Here is a 22,711-nt window from a genome sequence, read left to right as displayed (position 1 = left end):
TGTAAGTGTCAAAAAGACAGCCAAAAGAGTTTGATATGAGAATAAATCTAAAGTTAAAATATAGGGTAGAAATGCACCCATTTGCAGGAAATGTAGTCTTGATTTTCAACATTTTCTTTCAAGGCTTGCATGTCTACATTAAAACATTCTTCTTCATACTGCATTAATATATGCTACTTTTAAACTTTCATGCAGAGAAGGAAATCACAACTAAATAGATCAGAAATTTTTTCAGACGGTGTTGATCTGGACATTTTTGCCTCGGCATTTTGATGGTGTGGACGTGTGGCACCGAACGGAGATAAGCGTCTCGACAGACATTACAATATTTGAACAATGATGACGAAAACGGTTTTCTCTGTCGTGTCCGTGTGTCGAAAATTGTTATGCGCTTATTTTTTTATTTGATTTTGTGCGTGGCATAGATTTGCCGTGCGCAGAGGACGTTTGAGCAGGCGCGCACCTTAGCGGCTGCGCTAGCATCACAGCTAACGTTAGCCATGCTGCTACCTCTCTGCTCGGGGAGGACGTATACGTATGTGACGTATGACGTGACAGTATGTGACGTATGTCATGACAGTATGTGACGTGTGTAAGAAGGTGCGCTCGCTGTCTGTGAGAGGGAGACACAGGAAAGAGTGAGAAGAGCCTGTCGTGTAATGCCAGCAGCTAAAAGCAACTGCGTGAGATTCCACAGACCTGTGGATGTGTTGAAGGTGTGCTGGAAAATGCGGAACGGAAATTAGGGAGCAGCAGAAAAGTGGAATGTATTATTTAAATCGGTGCGTTGGAAAACACGGACCAGAGTTTTTTTTTAACTGGATCTGGATCGGCATTTTCCCATGCCTTGCCGATACGCATTTTTTGGCAAATATCGGCGGCCGATCCGATCCAAATATCGGATCGGGACATCCCTAGTTTGAACATCAAATATGTTGTCTTTGTAGCATATTCAACTGAATATGGGTTGAAAATGATTTGCAAATCATTGTATTCCGTTTATATTTACATCTAACACAATTTCCCAACTCATATGGAAACAGGGTTTGTACTACCGCTTGTCCCATTTTATTCCGGCCACAAATTAATAGAACACAATTAAGTAAACTCCTTGCAGCCTAAAAAAGTAAATTAAAAGATAAGGTTTTACTGTTGAAAAAAGCTCTGGGCACGAAACTGTCTGCAATGGCCAGATATATGGCTCTCTCTCGGGGTAAAAAGAAGGGCAGAGCACGGAGGTCGCTCAACATTACGATAGTCAAGGTCTCGTATTTTAACACAAATGTATATCACTACTGACATCCCAGCTTGACGTGTCTGCTTTAAGCTGTTTTAAATGACTAAATAAAGCTATACTTGTATTTAAAGTCACTCTTACTGCTCTGCATAGCGCCGCCACGTTGAAAATAGTTTTCAGAGTTGAGCGCGCAAAGGATATTGGGATATCAAAGAACGCAAAGTGTACACGGATGCAACCCTTCTGCTTTTGGGCAAAACGACACATTTGTTGGCCGGAAGGACACTTGAAACTTGTTAGAATTGGGGCAGCCTTCGTGCACCGCAATGACGTCAGCGCTCTACAAATGCGCACTGCAAAGGATGCAGCCGCCAAAGAACATACACAGCTACTGTGTATGTTACTGTGTATGCGTACTTGGGTGTGAATTTGGACAGTGCTATATCGATTACTAGTTCTGCAATGCTGCATCCACCGAAGTTCACAGTCGATGCGCTCAACAGAGGCTGGGTTTTTCCGAGAATCCTGCATGCTAAGTAGCAGCAAGCTAAACAGAAGACCAAGCTATCGTCGCAACATATACAGTAGTTCTACAATTACATTTGCACACAACATCTGTATGACACTCATAAAACAGGCACAGGACATACAGACAATGTTTTCAAGACCAAACAGGAACACTGACACACGTAAACACGTCTTGTGTGTAAACTAGTCTGCGTCTGTTTGCCGTACGACTAGTATTGGAAATTAAAGGAGCGGAACCCACCTTCAAAATAATAGTCCCTTCTCATTCCATGATACTTGTTTGTTTGAAATAGAAAGTGCAATCAAATATGTTTTATATAACAAAAAGTAGTTGTAATTAATAACTGATTTCGATATTGATGAAAAGAATTGTGATTATTATTTTGTTCATGATAAGGAAGCCCTAGTCGTACATTATCTTTTTGTTTACTGCCATCACGGCATTCTCGCTCGTTTGTCTTTGTTGATGGATGTGTACTTCCCATCCAATTTGAAGCTTAAATATTACCGCAACGGAACATTTGGCTCTGTAATCATATTTTTTTCCTCTTTATTTTTGTTACTTTGCTGCACTTCTTAGTGGGGAGTCACGATTAGGGAGGCTGTCTTTGCTTCATGGGGCAAAGGGCTCAATGTGTTCAGTTCATTCCACTGTTAAATGAACGTGCTCAGGTGCTGACAGCGATGCACAGAGTGATAAGTCTTTCTCCCTGTTTAAAGCGAGAGACAAACAAAGGCAAGGTTTAACAACTCTGATTGGCGAATATAACTGTCACTCAAATGCCTGTGATGGTGGAGAGAAAAGAAACTGCCTCTTGCTGTTTTTTACTTCACTAATTAAAACCTTGATGTCGATTCCATGTTGATTAATCGTGCAGCCCTCTGTGTACCTCCCAAAAATCCTGGCTTTGCGTTGGTGACTGCAGAGCTGTGATTGGTCAGCTTTTGAAGAGGAGGGTCCCCGAGCACGGGAGAGCAGATGTACAAAACCCAAAACCAGTGAAGTTGGCACGTTGTGTAATTCGTAAATAAAAACAAAATACAATGATTTGCAAATCCTTTTCAATTTATCTTCAATTGAATATACTGCAAAGACAAGATATTTAATGTTCGAACTGAGAAAAACATTTTTTTTTTGCAAATAATCATTAACTTAGAATTTAATGGCAACAACAGATTCCAAAAAAGTTGGCACAGGGGCATTTTTACCACTGTGTTACATGGCCTTTTCTTTTAACAACACTCAGTAAATGTTTGGGAACTGAGGAGACCAAATTTTGAAGCTTTTCAGGTGGAATTATTTCCCATTTTTGCTTGATGTACAGCTTAAGTTGTACTGGGGTCTTCGTTTGTCGTATTTTACGCTTAATAATGCACCACACATTTTCAATGGGAGACAGGTCTGGACTACAGGCAGGCTATTCTAGTACCCGCACTCTTTTACTATGAAGCCACGCTGTTGTAACACATGGCTTGGTATTGTCTTGCTGTCATAAGCAGTGGCGTCCATGGTAGCGTTGCTTGGATGGCAACATATGTTGCTCCAAAACCTGTATGTACCTTTCAGCATTAATGGTGCCTTCACATATGTGTAAGTTACCCATGCCTTGGGGACTAATACACCCCCATACCATCACAGATGCTGGCTTTTAAACTTTTCGCCTAGAACAATCCGGATGGTACTTTTCTTCTTTGTTCTGGAGGACACGACGTCCACAGTTTCCAAAAACAATTTTCGTCAGACCACACTTTTCCACTTTGCATCAGTCCATCTTAGATGAGCTTGAGCCCAGTGAAGCCGGCGGCGTTTCTGGGTGTTGTTGATAAATGGCCTTCGCTTTGCATTGTAGAGTTTTAACTTGCACTTACACATGTAGCGACCAACTGTAGTTACTGACAGTGATTTTCTGAAGTGTTCTTGAGCCCATGTGGTGATATCCTTTAAACATTGATGTCGCTTGTTGATGCAGTACCGCCTGAGGGATCGAAGATCACGGGCATGCTGCTTACGTGCAATGATTTCTCCAGATTCTCTGAACCTTTTGATGATGTTACGGACCGTAGATGGTGAAATCCCTAAATTGCTTGCAATAGCTCGTTGAGAAATATTGTTCTTAAACTGTTGGACAATTTGCTCACGCGTTTGTTCACAAAGTGGTGACCCTCGCCCCATCCTTGTTTGTGAATGACTGAGCATTTCATGGAAGCTGCTTTTATACCCAATCATGGCACCCACCTACCTGTTCCCAATTAGCCTATTCACCTGTGGTATTTTCCAAATAAGTGTTTGATGAGCATTCCTCGACTTTCTCATTCTTTTTTGCCACTTGTGCCAGCTTGTTTGAAACATGGCATCAAATTCCAACTGAGCTAATATTTGTAAAAAAAAAATGACAATGTTAGGTATGTTGAATGTTAGATATCTTGTCTTTGCAGTCTATTCAATTGAATATAGGTTGAAAAGTATTTGAAAAGGAGGGCAGCACGGTGGAAGAGGGCTTAGTGCGTCTGCCTCACAATACTAAGGTTCTGAGTTGTCGTAAATTCAATCCCGGCCTCGGGATCTTTCTGTGTGGAGTTTGCATGTCCTCCCCGTGACTGCGTGGGTTCCCTCCGGGTACTTCGGCTTCCTCCCACCTCCAAAGACATGCACCTGGGGATAGGTTGATTGGCAACACTAAATTGGCCCTAGTGTGTGAATGTGAGTGTGAATGTTCAAAATCTGTGTTGGCCCTGCGATGGCGACTTGTCCAGGGTGTACCCTGCTTACCGCCCGATTGTAGCTGAGATAGGCTCCAGTGACCCTGAAGGGAATAAGCGGTAGAAAATGGATGGATGGATGGATGGATGAAAAGGATTTGCAAATCGTATTCTGTTTCTATTTAGGATTTACACAATGTGCCAACTTTACTGGTTTTGGGGTGTAGTAAATGGTGTATGGGTTATACTTTTTTTCTGGGGGAAACACTAATATATATATATATATATATATATATATATATATATATATATATATATATATATGTATATGTGTGTGTGTGTGTGTGTGTGTGTGTATATATATGTATGTATTAGGGCTGCAACTAACGATTAATTTGATAATCGATTAATTTGTCGATTATTACTTAAATTAATCGATTAATAATTGGATAAAAGAGACAAACTACATTTCTATCCTTTCCAGTATTTTATTGAAAAAAACCAGCATACTGACGCCATGTTCTTTCAACTTGCCAAATAAAACAAGGAAAATGTTACAAAAATGCACACTTTTGACACCCCTGCTATAGATAATAAAAAATGTAATCTGATAAATCTATGGAAAAAAAGCAGAGCCTGACGACGCATGCGCGTTTATCACAACTCTCTCGCTCTCTCTGTCTCTTCCCCTCCCTCACGAATGCTGCTGCACACCTTCACAATTTGTTTTGTTTTTAACCTTCTTAACCCTGAACGTACATTGAAAATACACGCAACCCTAACTCAAAATGCCGGACATTTGAGGCATTTAAGAAACACCACCCGGACAGCCCCGCAAAAGAGGACATGTCCGGTGAAAAGAGGACGTATGGTCAGGACCTAGCCCGTTAGCTGCTAGCATGCTAGTAGCGATCGGTTTCACTGGACATGTCCTCTTTTGCTAGCATGCTAGCAGCTAACGGGCTACGATAGACTGACCATACATCCTCTGTTCACCGGACATGTCCTCTTTTGCGGAGCTGTCAGGGCAGAGTTTCATAAATGCCTCAAATGTCCGGCATTTTGAGTATTGTTTACACAACGTGCAGTACGCTACTTAATATGTCCGTGTGGAAACTCGTTCGGCACCTCCGCACCGAAACCCCCGTACCGAAATGGTTCGATACAAATACACCCCTATTATTTTGTTTATTGCTTTTCAGCTGTTTATCAATGTTGCAGTTTATAAATAAAGGTTAAAAAACAAAAACAAACCGTAGCCTCTGCACATGCGCATAGCATAGATCCAACGAATCGATGACTAAATTAATTGGCAACTATTTTTATAATCGATTAGTTGTTGCAGCCCTAATATATATATATATATATATATATATATATATATATATATATATATATATATATATATATTTATTAGGGCTGGGCGATATACGCGATATATCGCGGGTTTGTCTCTGTGCGATATAGAAAATGTCTATATCGTGATATCGAGTATACGTTCTCACGTAGTTGCTTTTAGCTGCGGGCATTACACTACAGGCTCTCCTCCTCTTTCCAGTCTCTCCTTCTCACAGACAGACAAGCGCACCTTCTTACACACGTCAAATACTGTCACGTCATACGCCACATACGTATACGCCCTCTCCCAGCAGAGAGGTAGCAGCATTTCTAACGTTAGCTGTGATGCTAGCGGAGTGGTAATACAAGAGAAAGAAGGTGCGAATCTGGTAACAAATGGAGGAATAATTAATTTCCCCAAAAAACAGCAGGGGGTCCATCGTCTGGCGGTGGTTTGGTTTCAAGTGGGAAGATGTCGAACAGACAACCGTAATTTGTCAAGTGTGGAGCAAAAGCGTTGCTATAAAAAGTAGAATTACTGCTGTAACAAACAGTTCAGGGTGTCCCAAGTTACCGGAGTGTTAGGTAAGGAGGAGGAGTTTTGTCCCTCCAGAGTTGTTGCCGTAGGGCTGTGACGTAGGGTGTGTGTGGTTGTGGAAGGAGGTGTGTGATGTTGACATTAAAGAAGCGGTGGCTACCGAACCTGCTCTAATGTCTCCCGTTTATTATTTTATTAGATAAGTACACTGTATAGGCGAACCCAGGACACTCGGCTACACTGCTAATATGTAGCATCATTTGAAAAGTCACCCGCTAGACAATGAAGAGGGCTTACTCCGCACATCAATATCTCCGTTCGGTGCCACACGTCCACACCATCAAAATGCCGAGGCAAACATTTCCAGATCAACACCGTATGAAAAAAATAGTGATTTTTTTTTAGTTGTGATTTCCTTCTCTGCATGAAAGTTTAAAAGTATGAAGTATTAATGCAGTATGAACAATAATGTTTTAATGTAGACACATAGAATCATCATACTGCTGTGATTATATGCATCAAGTGTTCATTCAAGGCTGAGGCAAAATATCGAGATATATATCGTGTATCGCGATATGGCCTTAAAATATCGCGATATTAAAAAAAGGCCATATCGCCCAGCCCTAATATATATATATATATATATATATATATATATATATATATATATATATATATATATATATATATATATATATATATATATATATATATATATATATATATATATATATATATTAGTGTTTCCCCCAGAAAATGTGTTAGTTAAGGTGGTGTCTCTCCAAGGAGAGGGAGGGAGGAGGTGGGTGGGTGTAAGGAACAGCGTAACTCGGCCTGTCGGCATCACGTCTCATCTCATCGCTGCCACCACAGCCTGGGGAGGCAATAGACTACAGACTGTGGTGAAGTAGGCCGGCTTGAGGAAGCGTGAGGAAGCCTACAACTTTTTGTTGGTGTTTTCCGCTCCGTATGCTGAATGCCGATATACGATATATATCTCGATATTGTTTCCGTAAAGTAAAAACAAAACAGTCCTAGTTACCTGAGATACTAAATACGTCATTATTATGACTTAGTAATTTACTTAGTCAAAATAATGACTTACTAAGTCAAAATAATGACATAAGTCAAATTAATGACTTACTGTAAGTAAGCATTTGCAATAAGCGTTTGAAAAAAAGAGTTAAAAGTGGGGCCACATGCTGACATATGCTCAACTCATCATGCTTAATTTATTACAGCATTTGGGAAGCCTGTTGTTGATTTTTATTATGTAAATGTTATATTTGTATCATCATGTGATAGCAGGGACCCTGCCATTCAAAACTAGGCTGCTACATTACTAATGATTAATGTAACTATAGCTGAAAAAATAGTACAATACAATAGGAGAGACTATTCATCCCTGAGCACCATGGAGTTCATGTAGGCTTTATGATGCAGTTACATTATTATATCAACTATCAGAGACAGCTTCAGGAAACTCTTCTTTTAACATAATGTCCTTTTTTGCTGCTTCAACATAGCTCAATCAACACCTAAAAAGGTAAAGTGAAATAACTTAGTTGTTAACTGTAGGTCAATAATGCTTGTCTTTCTCTCAGACAGACAGGCTTTGCTGTCCGTTTAATGTGGGACGCGCACGCACGCACGCACACATACCGCACAGTGAGCTAATGTTACGCTAAAAGCTAATTAGCCTTCACCTCAAGGACTGCGAGCGAGCTGAGCTGCCGCTTATGTTTCTAGAACGTCAACGGGCTCATAGTGATGTTACTAGTAGTTGACTGGGAGGTGTTTATTATAATTTGGAGAGGGTCCGTTGCCTTGTGCTTACCTGAAAAACACCTATCTGCTCACCCGCACCGTCTCTCCTCTCTGCCTGCCTCTGTCGTGAGCACTGACTCCATGCACTCTGAATACACACTGCTGATTGGCTGTTACATGCACTCTGAATACGCACTGCTGATTGGCTGTTACATGCGCTTTGAATACGCACTGCTGAAATTTCGGTTCGGTACGTACCTCGGTTTAGAGGTCACGGTTCAGTTCATTTTCGGTACAGTAAGAAAACAACGAAATATACATTTTTTGGTTATTTATTTACCAAATTTGTAAACAATGGCATTATCCTTTTAACATTGGGAACACTATAATAATTCTGCCCACGTTAATCAACATTAAACTGCCTCAAGTTGTTGCTCAGATTAAATATCGGGCAGCACGGTGGAAGAGGGGTTAGTACATCTGCCTCACAATACGAAGGTCCTGAGTAGTCCTGAGTTCAATCCCGGGCTCGGGATCTTTCTGTGTGGAGTTTGCATGTTCTCCCCGTGACTGCGTGGGTTCCCTCCGGGTACTCCGGCTTCCTCCTACCTCCAAAGACATGCACCTGGGGATAGGTTGATTGGCAACACTAAATTGGCCCTAGTGTGTGAATGTTGTCTGTCTATCTGTGTTGGCCCTGCGATGAGGTGGCGACTTGTCCAGGGTGTACCCCGCCTACCGCCCGAATGCAGCTGAGATAGGCTCCAGCGACCCCCCGTGACCCCAAAAGGGACAAGCTGTAGAAAATGGATTGATGGATGGACAAAACTTTTCTTTTACATATAAAAAGTGCAACATTAAACAGTTTCAAGTCAACTCATCATGCTTAATTTATTACAGCATTTGGGAAGCCTGTAGTTGATTTATTATGTAAATGTTATATTTTTATCAACATGTGATAGCAGGGACCCTGCCATTCAAAACTAGGCTGCTGCATTACTAATGATTAATGTAACTATAGCTGAAAAAATGGTACAATAGCAATAGGAGAGACTATTCAAGCCTGAACACCATGGAGTTCATGTAGGCTTAATGATGCAGTTACATTATTATATCAATAGAGATGTCCGATATTATCGGCCGATAAATGCTTTAAAATGTAATATCGGAAATTATCGTTTTTTTTTTTTTTTTTTTTTTATTAAATCAACATAAAAAACACAAGATACACTTACAATTAGTGCACCAACCAAAAAAAAACTCCCTCCCCCATTTACACTCATTCACACTCATTCACACAAAAGGGTTGTTTCTTTCTGTTATTAATATTCTGGTTCCTACATTATATATCAATATACTGTATATCAATATTGTCTGCAAGGGATACAGTCCGTAAGCACACATGATTGTGCGTGCTGCTGGTCCACTAATAGTACTAACCTTTAACAGTAAATGTTACTCATTTTCATTAATTACTACATCATATGTAACTGTTTTTATATTGTTTTACTTTCTTTTTTATTCAATAATTTTTTTTAAATTTATTTATCTTATTTTATTTTATAATTTTTTTTAAAAAGGACCTTATCTTCACCATACCTGGTTGTCCAAATTAGGCATAATAACGTGTTAATTCCACGACTGTATATATCGGTATCGGTTGATATCGGTATCAGTTGATATCGGTTATTAAGAGTTGGACAATATCGGATATCGGCAAAAAAGCCATTATCGGACATCCCTATATATCAACTATCAGAGACAGAAACTCTTCATTTAACATAATGTCCTTTTTTTCTGCTTCAACACAGCTCAATCAACACAGAAAAAGGTCAAGTGAAATAACAGACAGACAGGGCTTTGCTGTCCGTAACACACACACACACACACCGCAAAATGAGCTAACGTTACGCTAAAAGCGAATTAGCCTTCACCTCAAGCCAGGACTGCGAGCGAGCTGAGCTGCCTTTTATATTTCTAGAAGGTCAACGGGCTCATAGTGATGTTACTCTTAGTTGACTGGGAGGTGTTTATTATAATTTGGGGAGAGTCCGCTGCCTGATGCTTACCTGCTAAACGCTAAGCACTGACTACATGCGCTCTGAATACGCACTGCTGATTGGCTGTTACCGCTCTGAATACGCACTGCTGATTGGCTGTTACCGCTCTGTTTGTAACCAATCAGATGGTTGTGTTCTATTCATTTACTCCTCAACCAGAATGATGATACGGGCTTGTACAACTACCTAACTGGGGTACCGAAGGCCCTGCTTCCTGGCATTGGTGGGAAGAAGATCCTAGACTTTTGGTGGGAAACCGTCAACATGTGAGTCTCAGTGACTTAATCACTCGAACATTGAATTGTCATTCATGTGTTTTCTTGATTCTTTGCCACTGTAACATTTACATAACTTGTCATTGTGCTGATTGTATGTCTGCTTTGTCCTTAGGCGTCAGTTATTCACAGAGGTGTATCTTGTCACTAATGCAGACAAGTGAGTACGCAACTGTAATATTGAGTACCAACAGTTTGCCATATCTTTTATCATTTATCAGTTATCACATTAGTTTTTGCTTTTGTATGGCTCACCAAAACTATTTTTTTTGCCCTCAAGTGACACAGATTGGATATTTTTTTGCCAGTCTAAACACTCCAAAGGGCCTCAAATCTGCTATTTTTCGCATTAGATTTGGGCCACATCCATTGGAATATGATATTTTCAGATTGACTGCTATATAAATGGAAATATAACATTTGGACCTTTATGTCATATTTGATCGTCATTTGTGTGTGCAGCACAATCACTTTCCTTTTTTCAATTCTCTTCTTCCTCCTCCTGCAGTTGTATTGCATCATCAGCCCTACTTCCTCTACACAACAGCCATGACACAAATCCACTAACGTGTTTTCTCGTGTAGTAGCGACTTCTTTGTTCATTTAAGAAATCTGGTGAACTTCCTTTATGTTTTTACTTTATCGAACTGCGCATGCAAGTGACCTTGAGGCCATATTGGGGCCTGTGTGCGTATATACTGAAGTCTGATAAAGATCGCATTTTAATTGTAAACTAAAACAGTCAGCTAGAAAAAATTTGATTTCGAAAAGATCAGATTTGGACCTCTTTGGCCTGCGATTTAAACCTAATGTAAACGGCTTTCTGGCTAAAATCTGTTTTGTTCTCCCTGATTATTAGATACAAGCATTTTGAGCGCTGGGCTACAGCCAATGATTTCCCTGTAGAAAACATAATAAATGACGGCAGCACCACCCTGGAGGACCGCCTTGGCGCTGTAGCTGACCTGGAGCTGGCCATACGCAGTCGCAAGCTGCAGGATGATGTCATGGTGGTGCGATAAATTCACATTTGCTTTGCCAATTTGTATGAATGTAGAATTTTCTATCAATCATCAGTGTCTTTGACATTGTATGTTTTTGATTTCACCTTTGTGTGAGCAGATAGCGGGAGACATGTTGTGTGCAGACCACAATTTTGACATTGGTCAAGTTATCCGTTTCTTCCGATCAAAGGTGAGAATCATTTTTATTTTGTAATGACTTGTCAAGGTAAATTCTATGGTTGAAGGTTGAACACAATGTTGCTAGATGCTAAATGGAGCTGTCAAAAATACAGTGGTACCTTGGTTCCCAATCGCCCCGGTTTTAATAGGATTCCGTATACACGGGGAAACATTTATTTATTTATTTTTCAGAAACTCTGTTTTAGGACAACTAAACACACTTTGGTGTGCTTTTTTATTGAGTACAGCTGCAGAATAGCCCACCATAGAGCCACATTAAGTTTTAGCATACAGTAATAGCACAAGCAAGGTCAATGAAAGCCTTAGTCTGTGTTTCTAGGGTGTCACTGAATGCACCACAATATTACAGTAAGTCTGGCCAAACAGTCACTTAACGGTTGTCATCCTCCGTAGTTTTGTAGAGAACCTTGTCATGCACTGTCACCTTGATGGCAGAGATGGAACTTGTTTTAGCCTAAAGAGCTCCAAACGCTCTTCGCGGTCCGCCTTTATAAAATATACTCAGCACGTTCAGATTGCCTTGAAGATTAGTTATACATTGTATTTCTTGCTGATGTAAACATAGCAGGGGTGACCACGCAGTTTGCCAGAACTCTTTATAACTGAAAATAAAATTGCAAATTAACGAGTGCCAGCACTTTACTAAAGAAGGTGAAAAAATATTTTAAAGACCGTAGTTGTAGCAAAGTAGAGAGATGAGATGTGTGGGCCTCTCCCCCCATTTTGTATTCAATGCTCATCACCACAAATTGGCTTTTTTTCATCAGTTGATTGGACTGATACTTCCACATCGCATGATGAATGGTTATGTTTTAACCTCTGAAGTTCAAATCTAAATCCATAATTTGTTATCTTAAATTATTGTACTTCATGTGTTTTTCACTTACAATGTTGTACTGTACTTTTTTGTGTGTGTGTTACAGCCTGGAGAGTTGATAATCTTCTACAAGATGGAAGAAAGTGAAAAAAGCAGCTCCAGGGGAATTGTAGAGGTCTGCCGTGATTCTAACAGGTCAGCAGAAATTAGAGTATTTTATTTTTCGTCTACAAAATACTGAATTACCACAAGGCAACTTTTTTTTGCCTTTTGATGAAGAATAACTCGCTTCCTGGAAAAACCAGATGAAGGGCGGACATCTTCCCGCTTTGCAAGTGTGGTGTTTTATTGCATCCAGAAAGACACACTGCCCTACCTGTCTGACTTCCTGAGTCTCCAGACGAAAGCCCCCGACAGGTCGTTTGGAAAATTCTGGGTTTGTGAAAAAACACTACAGTAGAGCCCACATAGGGCCTGATCTATTGATATCTCAAATAGCAAGTGTGAAATAGTATGTGCAAACTATAACATTTGGTAATAATATGAGTGGGTGATTGACTAAGACTGCAAGAACAAAAGTGCAAATATGGATGCCCTATTTAAATAAGGATTTTGCGTGTGCTCCCTGCTGTCACCATGGAGCCGGTCATTTCCTGCACATCTGGTATCCTGCCACGACCTGTGGTATTGCTGGTATGCTATGTAGATGAACATGCAGGAAACAACTATTATCTGTGGCACCTTTTCTGCAATATAGAGACAGTCTAGACAACAAAACCTATTTTCCGCACCCCATGCAATTGTTTTTGGCAAAACACTGGCAATAACTGTGTTGGTGTGCTGGAATGAAATGCACATTGCAAGAAGTTGTAATTTTTGTATCTCGATACTGATATAGTATTTTGACGTGAAATGACACATTAAATTAATGCAAATTTCCCTTATCTTTTCTCCTTTCATTTATAAAATATATTTAAAGTATAAAAAAGACAAGACAATTATTAAACAATAAAAAGTAGTTATAGGACCAACTCTTCTATTCGACAGTGTATACTCTATCTACACATATGAATTTAGAGATGTAATCTGTCATTTCTTGGTGCCTGCATCACTGCTTGTCATAGATGGTGCCTTTAGACAAAAACTGCCAGGCTCGTTGGGTGCGTTTTTCATTACATCACGTCATGGTTTTAATGTAAAATTTGTGTTTTGTCACATTTTACCAGTCACTACAATGACTTACGGGGCAGTCAACTTAAGAGGTTTCACTTTATTTTTTTGGTTGTAATGGTAAAACTGACTTTTAGGAGCAAAGATGCTGGTACAATAATTTCTTCTCTCTCAGGAGAGGCTGATCAACGAGAATCTGCTTGAGGTGTTTGGAATGAAGCTTCCAACTGGCTTTCAGCTCATTGGACAAGTGGTTTGTGATTTGTATACACTTTTTAAACTGTACAAATTCCTTTTGCTTTATGTTTCTTTTTAGGAAAACAAAAAGCATTACACAGTGAGGGCTTTTGTACCTGTCATGTACAGGTTGCAGCAATAAATAATGCATAGCCTGAGCAAATGCCTGCTAATTGAAAGTGTTTTGCAGTGTCGTGGGTCATGCTGCATTTGGCATCTTGATTATTTCATAATTTAGCCGGTTTATTAGCCTCGTTGTTAATCTCCTCTATAGCCTCTACATCCAATACAGTTTTCTGTCATCAGTGGTCTTTTAAAATGTATTTAAATTATGTTCATCATAAAATTAGTAGGGAGATTGTCAATTTTGGACTGGATGCTGGCTTTGTAACATCTTAAAGTGAAATCACACGAGGCAATCCTGTATCTATATTGCTCCGCAGTATTCAGGCTTCAGCTTGTTTATTTACAGTATGCGTGCCTTTACTTCATTATTGAATTATACTGGCTGGGTTATTTTGAGCCGTTTTTTTCTATATTGGACTGCAAATAAGAGATCTTGGATCTAAACATCTGATGCAGTTCCATGTAATGCAGTTGAGAGAGTTTTCAAGAACTGCATTTAATTATTCACTTATAAACATTTGTGTCTTGAAAATTTTAGGGTTTGTCAGACTACACCAAGTGGCTCACTTGTTTCGCAATCAAGCAAGAAGACAAATCTGCCAGACCTATCACTTTTCGGTCTTACGCTAGGTTGGTTAAAAAAAAATTAGTAATGATTCATTCTTCAATGCATTGAGTGTCGTAATCCTGCCATAAATGGAATTATTACAATAATAAATATTAACACTTGATACAGGGTCGGCTTGATGGGGAATCCGTCAGATGGCTTCAACGGGAAAACCATTGCTATGTCTATCTCAAACTTCTGGGCTGAAGTCACCCTCATAGAGAGCCAAACTTTGGTACGATTCACAAACATTGATACACACATCATTATCACTGAAAACATACAATCATGTTATATTGATTTCTTAGGACATACAATCGATCCCAACTCGACTGTTCAGTTTGTCTTAAAATATGTTTTTCCTCTCATCCAAGTTGGCTTCATTGGTAATGCTCATATGTCTTAAACTTAGATCTGATCAACTTAAGTATAAGACGATATCCAAACAATCAAAGTCTATGAGCATGAACTGATGAAGCTTATTTAGATGAAATGTGAAACGTCTTCTAAGACAAACAAAACTGTCTAGTTCTGACCAATTGAATGCCCTGAGAATACAATGATCTGGATGAGAGTCTGTGTCTATAGGATGTTCTCATTCATCTACATGCTACACTGATATTACAGGTCCTACTCCCTCACCCGCTTAACGACCCTACAGAGTTTGGAAGCTTGCAGGATTTGTTTAGCATCAGTAGGAAAGAAGGGTGTGTATGATAAAACAAATCAGTAAATGAGTTTAAATATTCAAACGCTTATATTATGATAGCCTCAACTGTTATTGTTAAATTTACAGTATAATGTACAAATCATCCACCACAGATATCTTGGAGGCCTCCGGCTGCTGCAAGCTACTTGTAAGAAATTCTACCAGCTCTGCTCCGAACAAGGGTATGATTGCCTATAACACTATTGATTAATCAGTTGTCGGCAAACCTCTTTCAGGTGTACTCTACTGTAAATATCTGAAGGTTGTTTTGCATTACTGCATGCTAAATGTGTTATGACGGGTAACCTCAAAAAGCTTGTACATGAATAAATGTTTTGGGGTTTCCAATATTAACTGTAAAACATTGAGCATTAAGAGAATGTGAAGATTTCTCCTTGTTTACTTCCGAACTTTCTCAAAATGTCAATCAAGCAATAACAGAAGAATATACGAGAAACTCTGAAACTTGAAAACAAACACCCAAAAGTCTGATAGGATATACATTTTCTCAAGAACCTGGTTGTATGAAAATTATTTCTTCATCACATATGTTTGTGCTACTTTATAAACAGGCACCGAACCATTCTGCTATATCAAAATCTCATCATTCTGGAGCTGCTTTGACTGATAATTACTGTAATGACCCATACTGAACATCACTAAAAGCACAATCTCTGCTTAAAAAGCTATGGGAATCATTTCAATTGCTCAAGATATATGGTAACGTAGAAATGGAAATGCCAATCTTATTGCAGGCAAGGGTCAATGTTAAAGGTTTAATAACAATTTGGAAACTTTCAGTGGGCCGGTTTAAAAAGCATAATGGGCCATATATGTATGGCCCCACGGCTGCAGTTTGCCCGTGTCTGGCTTAGACTACTGATGCTACTTATAATATTGTAATATTATTATTCAATCACAGGATGTTTTTTGATTGAATGGTGTCCTAGGTGCAGTCTGCATATCACCAAAAGTTAGCTGGAATAGGCTCCAGCTCACCCTTAAACCTACACTGGATAAATAGTAGACAATACAGTTCATTCAGAAAGTATTCACAGCGCTTCACTTTTTCCACATTTTTTTGTGTTGCAGCCTTATTCCAAAATGGAATTAATTCATTTTTGTCCTCAAAATTCTAAAGAAAATACCCCATAATGAGAATGCGAAAAGGTTTTTTAAAAACTTTTTGCAAATGTATTACAAATAAAAAATTCACATGTACATAGCCTTTGCTTAATATTTTGTTGACGCACCTTTTGGCAGCAATAACAGCCTTAAGGCACATCTATATTTGGGAAGTTTTTCACATTCCTCTTTGCCCATTTTCTTTGCAGCACCTCTCAAGCTCAGTTGGGTTGGATGGGAGGTGTTGGTTTTCATCCAACATGTCTTTGTACATTGCTGCATTCATATTTCCCACTGTTCTGACTAGTCTCTCAGTTCCTGTCGCTATAAAACATCTCCACAGCACGATGTTGCCACCCCCATGCTTCACTGTAGGGATGGTATTTGCGTGGTGATGAATGAGCGGTGCCAGGTTTCCTTCAAACATGACGCCTGGCATTCACGCCAAAGAGTTCAATATTTGCCTCATCAGACCTGAGAATTCTGTTTTTCATGGTCTGAGAGTCTTAGGTGCATTTTGGCAAACATTTTACTAAGAATGGCCACAATAACATACAGACCTGATTGGTGGATTGCTGCAGAAATAGTGGTCTTTCTGGAATGTTGTACTCCACAGAGGAATGTTGTAGCTCTGAAAGTCACCTCCCTGACTAGACTAAGATGAATACAGCAATGAACAGAGACATCCTGGATGAAAACCAACGCTTTCCATCCAATCTGATGGAGCTTGAGAAGTGCTGCAAAGAAGAATGGGCAAAGAGGAATGAGCGAAACTGCCCATAGATAGGTGTGCCAAGCTTGTGGCATCATATTCAAAAATATTTGAGTCTATAATTGCTGCCAAAGGTACATCAACAAAGTATTAAGCAAAGGCTGTGAATACTAATGTACGTTATTGTTTTTTTTTATGAATTCCCAAAATAAAAAAAAACAAACGTTTTACATTGTCATTATGGTGTATTGTGTGTAAAATTTTGACGACATAGATGAATTCGTTCCATATTGGAATAAGACTGTAGGAAAAATGAAGCGCTGTTAATACTTTCCAGGTGCACTTTATATGAATGAATTATATTTATGAGAATGCTTCATCATTGACAACTTAACTTTTTAACTTTTGCAGTATTGCTTTGACAAAGCAGAACTTCACGCTGAAGTATGACACAAACATCCCTCGACAAGTGGTGAGAGTCACTTAAATACTATCAATTTATAACTAATAGAGTGAACTACTGTCTATCAAACAAACTTCACACAATCTACATTCTGTCTGTCTTATTGAAGGGTCTTGCTGGAAGCAGGTAAAATGTTTTCATATTAAACATGCAGTAATGTATTAAACACTTTCATTCTTTCTTGCAATCCTCTGTGCAGCGCCATTGTCTCAGCTACCCTGAAATGTCTCATGAAATTCTACAACCTCACAGATGATGTAAGGTGGTCAGGTATTTACCTGACACTGTGTCACTGACCACCCTTGATTTCATTACTTTCATGACACTGGGTGTTGTATTTGTTATCATTATAATATAAAGCTGAATACAACAAAACCTTGTCAGGGGCTGAACCCGTACCAAAGTCATGCAAGTCCAATTAACAAATCCGGTAATCAGTTTCTACTCTGTGCGCATCTATCCACATTTATCAAAAAGTAGTTCAGTTATAAATTGCATTGTTGCTCAATTTTTTCATTCAATCAATACATTTGAAAAATGTCAGACAGGCTTTTCTTGCATGTGTTGTCTTTTTGTGGTTACGACGCACTACTATTGTATTTATTGTATAAAAAGAAAAAGACAACAACTTATGTGCATCGCTACAGTGAGAAGAAACAACTTAATTGTTTCTCTATTTTATGTTTCCATGCGTAAGGCCAATCCTCTAATGGCGCAGCATAAAATAAAAGGAAGGTAAAAAGTGAAGTGAAAATAGTAATTGTGAAATGCTAAAAAATGGGAGAAACTCTAATCAACGCTGGCTGCATGCTCGGTGCAAGCCGTTAAAACGTTGCAACCATCATCAAGGCTAAGTTGGTATTTTTGGACTTGTAAAAAGGATCTGCGGCGAAGAAATTGAAATTGATTCTGTAACTAAGTTACATAAGGGTTTAATTATTGAGACTTCCTCCTAATAAGTGCGAGTGTGTAAATGTGTGTGCGTGAATATGGGTTCTCTACATTTGAATGTGCAACACCTGCCTCAGTGTTAGTTTAATACTCACAGACCTGGCATGAATATTAAGCCAGGTCTGTGAAATTATAATACTAAATATTATTCATAAAATGTATAATTATTCTTATTCATATTGTGAATAATAATTCATAATATGAATTATTGTTATTCATGTTGTACTTGTGTTTGACAAGTTTACACTGTTGTATAACTTAACATAAACTAGCAAAATAGATAACAGACAAAATGATAATACATAAATAGAATAAGAACAAGAATTAATAAAATAGGAATGTAATAAAGTAAAATGGCTTATCTTTGAGCATGGGTGTCAAAATTTGGCCCGCCGTGTAATTTCACTTGGCCCGTGAGGCGATATCAAATTAACACTAGAGCTGGCCCGCCGATCATATACAGCGGCGGTGCCGCGGTACACCGGTAATTCTCATACATGCCAAACCTCCCGGGAGACTCCCAAATTTCAGTGCCCCTCCCGAGAATTGTAACGTCCCCTTTTCGTCCAGTCCAACGAGTGCTGGCCCAGTTACATAATATGTGCAGCTTTGGCACGCACGCAGTAGGGAAGGCAACGCATACTTAATCTTCAGCGATACAGATTACACTGAGGGTGCCAGTATAAAAAAACTTTAACATTGTTAGAAATATACGCCACACTGTGAATCCACACCAAACAAGAATGACAAACACATTTTGGGAGAACATCTGCACCGTAACAGAACAAATACCCAGAATCCTTTGCAGCACTAACTCTTTCGGGATGCTACAAGTGTGTGTGTGTGTGTGTGTGTGTGTGTGTGTGTGTGTGTGTGTGTGTGTGTGTGTGTGTGTGTGTGTGTGTGTGTGTGTGTGTGTGTGTGTGTGTGTGTGTGTGTGTGTGTGTGTGTGTGTGTGTGTGTGTGTGTGTGTGTGTGTGTGTGTGTGTGTGTGTTGTAGCGTAGCGTCCCGGAAGAGTTAGTGCTGCAAAGGGTTCTGGGTATTTGTTCTGTTGTGTTTATGTTGTGTTACTGTGCGGATGTTCTCCCAAAATGTGTTTGTCATTCTTGTTTGGTGTGGATTCACAGTGTGGCGTATATTTCTAACAATGTTAAAGTTGCTTATACGGCCACTCTCAGTGTAAACTGTATCGCTGTTGATGAAGTATGCGTTGCATTTACGTGTGTGTGCGTACAGGAGCTGCTCATATCTTGTGACTGGGCGGGCACGTTGTTAGAAGGGATGAAAAGCGGACGTGACGTCAGCTCATAAAGGACGTTAAAAGCAGTGCCTGTAAGGCACGCTCCCAAGACTGTGGAATACGAGAAATAATGACTGATAGACACCTTCGTTCGACAATGAAGGTTGCTTCAACTCAAAGCCTGAGCCCCGACATTAATGAACTAGCATCCCAGAAAAGATGGCAGGTATCTGGCTTGGGCACATCAGATTAGATCAGTGTGTTGCAAACTGAGCAGTTTAAAGTCCTGAATGGTTGGTTTAGTCATTATTTTATTTTCAAATTTATTAGCCTGTGGAAAAAGTTAATGTTGATATTTACTTTAGAAGGCTGCAAATAGAAAAGAGGTATTCAATTTTTATTTAAATTGTATTTGATATGCCATTGATATTTTTTAATTATTATTATTTAAAACTCCATTTTGCATGTCACTATAAAGTTATATAAGCCTTGCTTGTTCAATATTCAATGCAAAACTTGTTTGGGTTCCTATTAAAAAGGTTAATTTGTTCAACCTTGGCCCGCGGCTTTGTTCAGTTTAAAATTTTGGCCCACTCTCTATTTGAGTTTGACACCCCTGCCTTGAGTATACAAATGTATGTAGATAAAATCAATTAAAACAATTACTTGGATTTATATAGCGCCTTCCAAACAAGTGACACTATATGTAACCTCCTCCATTGTTGTGTGGTAGACCTATTACGTCAGAAAAATTACCTGGTTGTAAAAGGTGACAAACTATTGTTTACATGCATACCAGGATCTCCCAAAGCCAATACGGGCCAACTTCATTCTCAATGTGGAAACTGATGAACTCTTCATTACCGCAGGCCTGCAGGACAGGGTTGTGCAGGTTCGTATGACAATAAATCCTATTTGCAGTGCATCTGGAAAGTATTCACAGTGGTTCAGTTTTTTTTATGTTACAGCCTTATTTCAAAATGTAGTAACATACTTTTTTGTTGTGGAAATTCTACACACATTCATCCATTTTCTACCGCTAGACCCTACACACAATACCCCATAAAATGTGAAACGATTTTTTGATGAGCCTCCTAGTTCATGCCACTAAAAAACATACCTACAGCATGATGCTGCCACCACCATGATTCGGTGTAGGGATGGCATTTGCTTGGTGATTTCCAGGCGTCCTCCAAACATGACGCCTGGCATTCACACCAGTGTTCAACCTTTGTCTCGTCAGACCAGATCATTTAGTTTCTCATGGTCTCACAGTTGCATTTTGGCAAACTGTTTGTTTTTTTTTTACTAAGAAATGGCTTCTGTTTGGCCACTATACCATACAGGCCTGATTGGTGGATTGCTGCAGTGATGGTTGTCCTTCTGGAAGGTTCTCCTCTCCACAGATAAATGTTGTAGCTCGGACAGAGTGACCATCAGGTACTTGGTCACTTCCCTGACTAGACTAAGATGAATGCAGCAGAGACATCCTGAATAAAAACCAACGCTTCTCATCCAACCTGATGGCACTTGAGAGGTCCTGCAAAGAGGAATGGGCAAACTGCCCAAAGATAGGCGTGCTAAGCTTAAGGCATCATATTTCAAGGTGTAGGTTTCTTTAATGGTAATAGTTGTGCAGACATTTGTAATTCAAAAAGACTTGAGGCTGTAATTTATGCCAAAAGTGCAACAACAAAGTATTGAGCAAAGGCTGTGAATACTTATGTACATGTTTTTTTGTTTTTTTTAACAAATTTGCAAACATGTTTTAAAAATAACTTTTTAAATTTCCATTATGGAGATGTGTCTGTAAAATTTGAGAACAAGAATGAATTTATTCCATGTTGGAATAAGGCTGTACATACAAAATGTGGAAAAGGTGAAGTATTGTGAATACTTTCCAGATGCACTTTACATGCACCAAACTGTGACCAAAGCATTGAGACACGAAATCAACAGTAATGTCCATGGTTTGGAAAGACTGTCATCCAGATGAACATTTCTGAGTTCAGAGGCCACAGATGTTGCGTAAGAAGGCATGGCTTACTATCTCTGATGTATCAATCAATCAAAGTTTATTTATATAGCCCTTAGTCATAAGTGTCTCAAGGGCTACACAAGCCACAACGACATCCTCGGCTCAGATCCCACACCAGGGCAATAAAAAACTCGACCCAATGAGCACAATGAGAAACCTCGGAGGGGACGTTTTGTACCAACTAATCTTTTAATGCAAGACATAGGGAGACCTGAAAATAATACAATACAGTAATCTAGTCGTAACGAACGCATGATTAATGATCTCAGCGTCGGTGGTGAACAAAATGGAACAAATTTTAGCGATATTACAGAGATGAAAGAACGCCGTTTTAGTAACACTGTTAATGTGTGACTCAAATGAAAGAGTTGGGTCGAAGATAATACCTAGATTGTTTACCGAGTCGCTTTGTGTAATTGTGGTTTTATTAAGTAGGTACCGGTGTCTAGCAGGACCAATAGTCAGCATTTCCGTTTTCGTTGCGTTAAGTTGCAAAAATTTAGTGGATATCTATCGATTAATTTCATTTAGACACGCTTCCTTCCAGGTGTAGTTCATCTAATGTTTTTTTGCTGAGATCTATGAGAGGTCTTGTTCAACCAGTGAATTGAAAATTACTTTCAAAAATGTCTTGCGAAGTTGGAGGCAAATAACATAAACTCCAACTTCTAATCCATTTATTAGTTAAATGGTGTGTCTCACTACTTTGGTCCATATAATGTACACATAATTTATTTTGCCTCACTTCACTGAAAGTAGCAGGAAATTATTGTTTGTCATGTGCAGGTTTATGAAGGCTTAATCTACATGGACTTTAGCAAGAAGCTCATGGAAGAGAAGGGTTATGGTATTCATATCACTGTATAT

At 39.2% G+C, this 22,711-nt stretch overlaps 1 protein-coding gene across 3 annotated transcripts in view; it reads left to right on the top strand.

Moving 5' to 3' along the window:
- gkup (glucuronokinase with putative uridyl pyrophosphorylase) overlaps window positions 1-22,711 on the top strand; it is a 50,559-nt gene that overhangs the window by 8,620 nt on the left and 19,228 nt on the right. For 2 of the 3 annotated variants that reach the window (XM_061925540.1, XM_061925539.1), the window contains exons 2-17: window positions 10,328-10,434; window positions 10,559-10,603; window positions 11,303-11,456; window positions 11,566-11,637; window positions 12,572-12,660; window positions 12,745-12,901; window positions 13,811-13,888; window positions 14,537-14,628; window positions 14,735-14,840; window positions 15,233-15,312; window positions 15,428-15,496; window positions 17,563-17,623; window positions 17,724-17,740; window positions 17,814-17,871; window positions 20,606-20,698; window positions 22,631-22,691. In XM_061925540.1, coding sequence (XP_061781524.1) covers window positions 10,328-10,434; window positions 10,559-10,603; window positions 11,303-11,456; window positions 11,566-11,637; window positions 12,572-12,660; window positions 12,745-12,901; window positions 13,811-13,888; window positions 14,537-14,628; window positions 14,735-14,840; window positions 15,233-15,312; window positions 15,428-15,496; window positions 17,563-17,623; window positions 17,724-17,740; window positions 17,814-17,871; window positions 20,606-20,698; window positions 22,631-22,691 — 1,339 coding nt within the window. The remainder of the gene's footprint in view (window positions 1-10,327; window positions 10,435-10,558; window positions 10,604-11,302; window positions 11,457-11,565; window positions 11,638-12,571; window positions 12,661-12,744; window positions 12,902-13,810; window positions 13,889-14,536; window positions 14,629-14,734; window positions 14,841-15,232; window positions 15,313-15,427; window positions 15,497-17,562; window positions 17,624-17,723; window positions 17,741-17,813; window positions 17,872-20,605; window positions 20,699-22,630; window positions 22,692-22,711) is intronic. The other variant, XM_061925541.1, reaches the window with a different exon arrangement.

Source organism: Nerophis lumbriciformis, linkage group LG30, assembly GCF_033978685.3.
Source record: "Nerophis lumbriciformis linkage group LG30, RoL_Nlum_v2.1, whole genome shotgun sequence".
In the NCBI taxonomy this organism is placed as follows: Eukaryota; Metazoa; Chordata; class Actinopteri; order Syngnathiformes; family Syngnathidae; genus Nerophis; species Nerophis lumbriciformis.
The sequence above is the reverse complement of the archived record's forward strand: the minus strand, read 5'-3'. Positions and strand labels throughout refer to the sequence as shown.